An 8,514-nucleotide genomic window follows, 5' to 3' on the forward strand; every position below is an offset into this window, starting at 1 on the left:
AACCGCTCTGCAGCGGGCCCCTGTCTTGAGGCAATGCCCTTGCTCATCTGACTCCACTCGCATTGCTCCTGGCCCAGGGCTAAGCCCCACCTCAAGATGCAATAGGGTTGGTCTCCTCTGAGCTACCGTTGCCTCTAGTATCTGAGAAGCCCCTGCCACCAGCGGTTGGGGCCACATCCACCTGGATGACCCCATGAACCTGGGAGAGCTGCGGGCTGTCCAAGCTGGCGATGAGCTGGCGGGAGCCTGGTCTCACAGGCATGAACGTCTGGCGCAGTGTCACTCTCTTGTTGCCCTCAATGTCCCTGTGGGCAGAGATAGGATCATGGGCCTGGGGTGACCGAGGGTGGAGTGGGGAGTAAGGGCTGATGGGGCAGGCAGGAAGGAAGGAGCAGCAGGTGGAGCCCTTCAGGCATTTCTGGGCTCAGCTGGAATCTCCACACCTGGAACAGAGCCTGAACCCCAAGGCCACCTCTGCAAAGCTAGATCAGTGGCCACCCACCCAGCTGCTGGAGCTGGAAATCTCCTCAGCATCCAGGACTCCTCCCTCCCTGCTCTCACAAACATCGGGACAAAGACTGAGGCACTGCCTCCCCTCCTCTCCATGGCCAATGCTCCTGCCCCAACCAGGTCAGCCCCAATCCCCGTAGGGTTTCCAAGAACAAGGAAACTTCAAAGGGAGACTTTGGGGCTCAACACAGTATTGCCAAATACTTTCAGGTTTGCCGAGGAGGAAGGTGGAAGAAAATTAATCATCCTCTGCTACGATCATATTTCAGCTTGTTATTAAAAAAAAAAAAAAGAACAGACAATTGGCATCTTTAAATTAAATTGACACACATTCGTGTGTGTGAGTGAGAGAGAGAAACACACATGCTGGTGGGCACACACACACTACAGTGTCTTTATTTTCTTCCTTCCCATGGACCTCTAGTCCCAGACCACCCCTCTGGGAATCACAATTTCACCAGCCTTCTAACTGGCCTCCTTGCCTCCCATCTCATTTTCCATTCTATTCTCCAAGCACTCAGAGATGAACTGAGCCCTTCACCGGCTTGGCTTCCTCGGTGTTTATGAGATAGATGAAACTGTAGCTCCCTAACCTGACACACAGGCTCACTCTGAGTCACCCTGCCTGCCTGCACCACCTCATCATCCCCCCCATTCCTCCTGCCCACCAGCCCCACTGAGCTCCTCCCCTTCCCTGAACTCACCTCTGTCTTCATGCTTTGCCCCCAGGCTGCCACCAGACCCAGCTCACAACTCCTCCTCAGTGAGGGCTCCCTGGAGCACCTCCTGCCCTCAGGAAAATGAATCTCACCCTTCTCTGAGCTCCTCCAGCAATCTGCACGTGGGCTTACACGCTGACTGTGACTGCATTTATATCGCACCTTCTCACGCCTGTTAGCATCTGTCCTTTCCTGCCTCTGCCTTAAACCTTTACCTCCGGCCCCTGCTCAACCTGAGCCTGCCTTGGGGACTGTCTCTGGAGCCAGACTCTGTGCAAACACCACAGTCCTCCAAGAGAATGAGTCAACACCCCAACATTGAGGATGAGCTCTCCTTGGGGCAAAACAGCTTGAAGCCTGCTTCCAAGGGGCGTCCCCGGACCACTCTGTACTCCTCCTTCTACCGTAGTTAACTGTGTGGTTTAGAACAAGGTACCAGCCATCCTCACTTTCTGGTGTAAAATGGAAGCGAATGTAAAATGAGGGGGTGGGATCAGATGGTCTTGAAGGTGCCTCCAAGCTCTATGAAGGTGGGAAGCAGGGGAGACAGGGAGATAGATATCTATAGCCTACCTGTTAGGCTATAGACTTAATTTCTAGACTTCCTATCATAATATACAACTTGAAATTAAGTCTAGGGACTTCCCTGGTGGCGCAGTGGTTAAGAATCCGCCTGCCAATGCAGGGGACACAGGTTCGAGCCCTGGTCCGGGAAGATCCCACATGCCGCGGAGCAACTAAGCCCGTGCGCCACAACTACTGAGCCTGCGCTCTAGAGCCCGTGAGCCACAACTACTGAGCCCGTGTGCCACAACTACTGAAGTCCGTGCGCCTAGGGCCCGTGCTCTGCAACAAGAGAAGCCGCCGCAACGAGAAGCCCACACACCGCAACAAAGAGCGGCCCCCGCTCACCGCAACTAGAGAAAGCCTGAGCGCAGCAGCGAAGGCCCAACACAGCCAAAAATAAATACATAAATAAATAAATTTATTTAAAAAAAGAAAGAAAGAAATTAAGTCTATAACTTAGCAGGTAGGCTATACTCTGCCTGGTTACGAATCTGCACGTTTAATTTGTGCTCACTTTTCCATCGATGCAGGTTAAAGGTTGTTTAGGTTCAGATCAGGCTTCAAAAGTCTATTTAACCCATACTATGATTGAACTGTACTATTTCAGAGCCTAGCCTTTATTTATAACATTATTTCCAAGAGAAAATGCTCTCCAGATTCCAGCTAGGGATGTCAAGATCTCTTCCTACCCTGGTCTTAAGAGTCAGGCGAGACCTTGGCTGCACCCCAGTTTGCCAGTTTAAGCTGAGCACGTCAGCTGCTAATGTTGGAATGTGCCCATAAATGAGTGCAGGTAATAAAACCAACTCCCTGACAGGACATCAGAACTTAGACATCCAAATTAGCATTGTCCTTCAATTATGTACTGGTTTAACCCTGTTGAACATTTGAAAAAACTCCTCTCAGATCTTCCTTCACAGCCATTTAAAACCACACACACATCACACGCACCCAGCTTGGGCGCACACGCACACCCGGACAAGTCACTGCCCCTCCTTTACAGCCAAGCTTCAGTTCTGATTGAAAAGGGCATTATGACCTACCTTGTTCACGTACCTTATTAATCAGTCTTAATTCTAAATGACTTGAGGCTGTTTCCCCAAAGTCAAATCCACCCCCTTAGAAGACCACCCTAAGGACATTCTAGAGAATATGATTCAGGCTCTGGGGAAAATTCCCGAGAAGGATTTGGAGCAGACTTCCAGCTTCCCCTGGTGACTGCTTTGGTGGTGACAATAGCCATCTGAAGGAGTAAGTTCTGGAATGTTTATTAAGTGGCCGCTCAGCAGGCTGGGTGGCACAACTTATGCCATAATGGGGCTCCATACCACAGCCTTGGATGCGCAGATGAGAGGGAAGTGATGCCCGTTGTGGAATCTAATATATCCGAGCCAGGACCTCAGGGCTCTCAGCTGTCCTGGTGGCCCTGGCCTGGGCTCACAGCAGCTGAGGAGCCACAGGATGTCCGAGGAGGACCTGCCTTGAGAAACTACCATCTAACCCTCTCACCTACCAATGGGAAGACTGAGACATTTAAGTGGGGGGAGACTCGCACAAGCCCCACAGCTGAAGAGAGGAGCTGGGTCTCCATCACTCAGTGCAGCGGTCCTTCCCTTATTCCCAGGCAGGGGCAAGAATCAAAGATCTGGTGGGGCTGCTGAGGCGAGCCCCGCTCTGGGGAATCCCTCAGAACAGGTGAACCTCCCTCTGTCAGCTGCAGGTGAGAGACACCAGCAGGTGAGCTGTCTGGGAGTTCCAGTGCTCCGCGGAGCACTGCCCACAGCAGGCCTTTTAAGTGCTGGGTGGGCTGAACTGAGTCAGGAGGTGCTGCTGGCGGGCCCCAAGCGACAGACCTTACCATCCTGACCAAGAGAGGAAGTAAAGCTGGGACCCATGCCGCCAGGAGGCAGGCAAGGGCAGCGGCAGGGGAAGGAGGAGGGGCCGAACTCACCCAGCGTTGAGGGTCTTGGGTCTCTGCAACCCGGAACCCTCGAGCCGGAAGACAACGTTGGTGAGGGTGACAGGCAGGGGGTTCTGGAAGACAATCTGGACCTCGCACTCCTGGCCAACCACGGCTGCTCGCAGTAACTGAGAGAAAAAGAGGCCCCCATCAGAGCCCCTGGCCAAACTCACGGGACCAGACGCTCCCCCAGAGAGGGAGAGCTCCTTCGAATCAAGACCGCCCTCACCCCACGTTTCTGCCCCCGAGAGAGGGCTCTCCCAAAGCCAGACAGGAAACTCCAACCCACTCTCCAGCTGCAGCCACCATAGAATCAGGGAAATGAGATCTGATTTTCCAGAGGAGGAAACCGAAGCCCAGGAGCCCAGAGCCGGTCCCTGACCTCCTCCTGCCACGGCTCCTGGCCCAGGGCCCCCTCCCCTGGCCCTCCGATTTCCCCCTGCCCCAGCCAGCTGCTCTACCGTGAGGGAGAGGTCCGGGGTGCGCAGACGGAAGGTGTGCTGCTTGGCCAGCACCTGCGTGCTCTCCTTGACGTGGCCCGAGATGTTGAGCAGCATGGCCCCCTGGTCCACGAGGTGGACCCGGTACTCCTTGTAGGCCACGGGCAGGGCTGTGCGCTCCGCTGGGGGGGAAGTGGCATGGTGTCACTGAGGCCAGCTTCCCCAGCCCCGGCATCTGGGGGTCTCCATGTCCCCAGCCCCGGGGTGCCCAGCCGTGGGGCGGGGGGGAGGGGGCAGGGCGAAGCACTTACAGGCCCCTGGTGCCAGCACCACTTCCTTCTTGCTTTCCTTGAAGACAGACCCAGAGACACCGGTATAGAAGGTAACGGAGAGGTAGAGGTGCAGCCTCACAGTCCGGGGGCTGCTGCTGCAGTTGGTCAGCACCACGCAGATGGTCAGGTCCTGCCCCATCACTGCGTCCTGCGCCTCCACCTTCAGGGCCACATCCTCAGCCGAGTCCCGGGTGGCGTACACGTTGGGTTTGCTGCCGTGGGCGGCTGCGGTCTCCACTGCCTTCCGCTCTGCTTCTGAGCCTGGGGGTTGAGGGTCAATGGTGAGCTTACCGCTGCTGCTGGCGTTGGCGAGTGCTTGGTGGGAAGCCTTGGCGTGGTCGGAGCTGGCCAGGTTGGGGGGCTGGTACCTTCTGGGTGCTTATAGATGTGGGAGACCTCTTCCCGCATGTTGGAGCCGACGGCCTTCGTGACGACGAGTGAGCCGATGGCTTTCTCCTCCACGCACACGATCTTGAAGCTGCCGTCACCTTGCCGCTGCCAGTAGATCTTGTCACTGTTCACCTGTTTGGGGCGTGTGTGGGGTGTGAGCCGGGAGTGAGTGAGCCAGAGGGTTTGAGGGTGGGCCTGACCCCCAGCTGCCTTCCCTGGATCCTAGGAGCTGCATGGAGGGCTAGATCCAAAGGTTGGGAGCTTCCTGGAAGAGCCAAACTGGGAGACTTTCCAAGCTGAGCCAGACAAGGCCAGAGAGTGGGGAAGAAACTGGTCTGGGAGGCTCCTTACAAAGCATTCAACATTAATAACAGTAATCCTTATGCTCGTTCGCTGACTCTATGACTTATAGAGCAGCTTCATACCCATTATTACTTTTGATCCTGAGCACAGGAAGCATGGCAGCCATTATTATCCCCCTTTTAACAGTTGGGGAAACTAAGACTCATAGAATGAGTGACTTGCTCAAGGTCACACAGCTAGTCGGTCGGTGGTGAGGTCAGGACCACAGAACCCAGGGCCAACGCCAGTGCGCTGGTCTCCCCAGGCTGCCCACAAAGGCACCGGCCACACAGGCCTCACCTCAGCGAAAACGAAGGGCGTGTCATACTTCATGTAGACCAGGCCGTTCTTGATGGACTCCACAGAGCAGGGGCCACAGCAGAAGATGCCTAGGGGAGTGAGGGTAGCATGGGGGTGAGAGATCCAAGGAGGCTGAGGGGGACCCCCCCCCCCAGATCCTGGGCCCACCCATCCAGGCCCAGCGCCCACTGCCTTGGGTCAGCTCCCACCAGTCCAACTCAGGGAGGTTAAACAAAGGAGTGCACACGTTCTGTTTGGCCTCAGTCCTTGGTGGGGGATGGGGGACAGGGACAACCGTGGGGACAGGCCTGCCTTGCTACCAAATTGCTGGCATACTTCCTCTAGTGGCTGAAGCTGCGCGTATGTCAGCTGTCTGTAACCCCCTGAGGTCAAGAGCCATCCTACATCAAGACAAACCCAGAGCCCACCGTGGCTCTGCTTGCCGGCTGGGAGAGCAATGACATCACAGTCACCATTCCAGAAAGTTCCAGGACAACCCTTCAGCTCTGCAGCCTACTGTGTCCTCTCTGTGGGGAGGTGAGAGGGGAGCTGGTGGGAAACAGAGTCTGTCCTCAGTGTGCTCGGGAGGGTTTTCTGGAAGAGATGGGTTGATAGGGAGGAAGCTTGGCAGGAGAGGACACAGAACAGGAAGTGAGGGCCATCCAACAGGAGAGAATCTTAGAAAACATCTCGCACGATGGTCTCCTTTTACACATGGGGAGACAGCCTCAGTGAGGCAAAGTAGATGCCAGGATCTCCCAAGACAGTTGGATTCAGGGAGAAGGAAGGAGCTAATACTTAACTGAGCAGCTACTAAGCTCCAGCCATGCTGCTAGTCTACTATGACTTATCATTAGATCCTCCCAACCACCCTGTATGGTATATATCATCCACACATTACAAACAAGAACATCAAAGCCCGAAGGTGCAAGGAACTTGCCCAAGATGACATATCTAAGAAGTGATCAAGCTAGAATCAAGCCCGGGTCTGGCTGGCCTCAGAGGCCCTGGCTGCCGCCCAGCCCACCACTTCCCAGAGTGGGGACCAGAACTCAGATCTCCCGGTGTCCTGCAGGCTGTTCCAGCGTCGCAGGCATCACTGGGGTTGCACAAACTCAGGGGGCACCGTTCACAGAGATGACTGAGGGGGGAGGGGTCTGGCCAGAGACCAGAGGAGGAATGTAGGCTAGGGGAAGGCTATCTGACCCAGGGTGAGGAAGGGAGAGGTGGCAGGGGTTGGGGGGAGAGGCAACCGGAGGGGCAGGTGGGGCTGCCTGGGGCCAGAGTATTAAGGTGGGAAGGGTGCGCGGGACCTGTCTGAGAACAGCACGGGAAGTCTAATTTTTGCAGAAACGTGCATTGTGGAAAAGACACTAGTAGGTTATGTCGTCAGCGATTACTTCTTAGGCTGGACTGGATTACAGAAGCTGTTTTCTCCTTTGAACCTACCTGGACCCTGATTTTTTCATGCTGTACATATAACTCAGTGGAGCAGTGGAACAGATACAAGAGGAACTTGGTAAAAGCGACAGTATGTGTTGAAAGAGAGGAAGTCGGGGGCTGGGTCTGCTCTGCTGCTGACCTAATGCTCTGTGCCCTAGAGGAACTCCCAAACCCAGCTGATCTGCAACATCACCAGAACTTTCAAAAATACCGATTCCTAGAGTCTATTCCCTGAAGGTCCAACGTATCAGGTCTGGAGTAGGATACAGAAATTTCCTTGAAACGAAACGAAACAAACCACCTGAGAGAGGATAGGGAATTGTATACTTTATGGTATACAATTCTATCCTTTTTTTTTTCCTTCCAAGCATGTTGTACTTAAAATAATGACTTTTTAAACTTTAAAAGAATATATATAAATAAAAGGTCCTTCAATTAATTACCTCCAGGATATGTAAATAAAAAAGCAAGTGGGAATAGTGGATTTGTCAGGGGAGGGAAACCTCTCACTGAATTCTCTCGAATCCTTGGACTTTTGAGCCATCTGAGTGTAATAATCATTACAAATAAATAAAATTTAGGCAAATAGTTACGCAGAAAGGTAAAAATAAATGAAGGGCCACATGGTGATTTGCCATGATGAGTCTGTTTGAAGAACTGCGGGGTTAAAGGACCCGGCTCTAAGGCCCCGTCCGGGACGCTGGAGTTTGTTACCCTGGCTGGGGAGACAGGGAGGGGCCCGCCTCACCGCTGCTGGTCTCCTGGGGTGTGGCGTCCACAACCTGCCATCCATCGAAGCCTGGGGGCAGATCCGGCCTCTTCATCCAACACTCGTTCCACACGTGGAAGTTCCTGGATGGACATGGCCGGAGGGCTCCGTGAGCTGCCCACCCCCCAGGGCCTCCCCAGCATCCCCCCGGCGCCCAGGCCTCGGGTCACCAGTCCTCAGCAGGGGAGGGCAGGCCAGCCCCAGCCTCACCAGACGGAATCACGGTTCAGGTGCTCGAGTGGCTTCATGTTCTCGTCAAAGTAGATGTCCATGGTGAGGGATGTGTCTGTGTCGTGCGCGGAATTGAAGTTGGTGATGGTACGGGTGGCCAGGCCCAGGCAGCGCAGCACTGTGGGGAAACCAGGGGTGGGGTTCAGGGCCCGAGGCCCGGGCAGGGGTGGGGGGCAGGTGAGGCACGAGGTCAGGAGTAGCAAGGGGACAGGGGCAACTGGGTCAGGGGTCGCTAGGGTCAGGAGGGCACCGAGCCAGGGAGTGTTGGGGGTTAGGGGAATCCAGGCCATCGGCCTCGCCTTGTCCCTAACTGTCCCTTCTCCCTCCTCTCCCCTAGGCCCCTCTCGGTTGTTAACACTAATTAATGATAATTAAGGCCAGCCTACCAGCCACCCTGCCGGCTCCGACACTGTAGCCACAGCTGGGCTACACTGTAGCCACAGCTCGTGAAGGCGGAGCCTGGCTTCCCTCCCTCCTTCGTGTTGGGCCCAGGCCACTCCTGTCCCATCCC

The 8,514-nt window shown here is 55.0% G+C and overlaps 1 protein-coding gene across 1 annotated transcript in view; it reads right to left on the minus strand.

Annotated features, from left to right (window-relative positions):
• Positions 1-79: 79 nt before the first annotated feature.
• TGM1 (transglutaminase 1) overlaps positions 80-8,514 on the minus strand; it is a 12,632-nt gene continuing 4,197 nt past the window's right edge. Inside the window, 8 exon segments of the mRNA XM_007447895.1 lie at positions 80-305; positions 3,748-3,884; positions 4,218-4,378; positions 4,508-4,789; positions 4,897-5,050; positions 5,561-5,649; positions 7,752-7,855; positions 7,983-8,121. Of these exon segments, the coding sequence (XP_007447957.1) occupies positions 80-305; positions 3,748-3,884; positions 4,218-4,378; positions 4,508-4,789; positions 4,897-5,050; positions 5,561-5,649; positions 7,752-7,855; positions 7,983-8,121 (1,292 nt within the window).

This window comes from Lipotes vexillifer, unplaced genomic scaffold (assembly GCF_000442215.2).
Source record: "Lipotes vexillifer unplaced genomic scaffold, Lipotes_vexillifer_v1.1 scaffold558, whole genome shotgun sequence".
Taxonomy (NCBI): domain Eukaryota; kingdom Metazoa; phylum Chordata; class Mammalia; order Artiodactyla; family Lipotidae; genus Lipotes; species Lipotes vexillifer.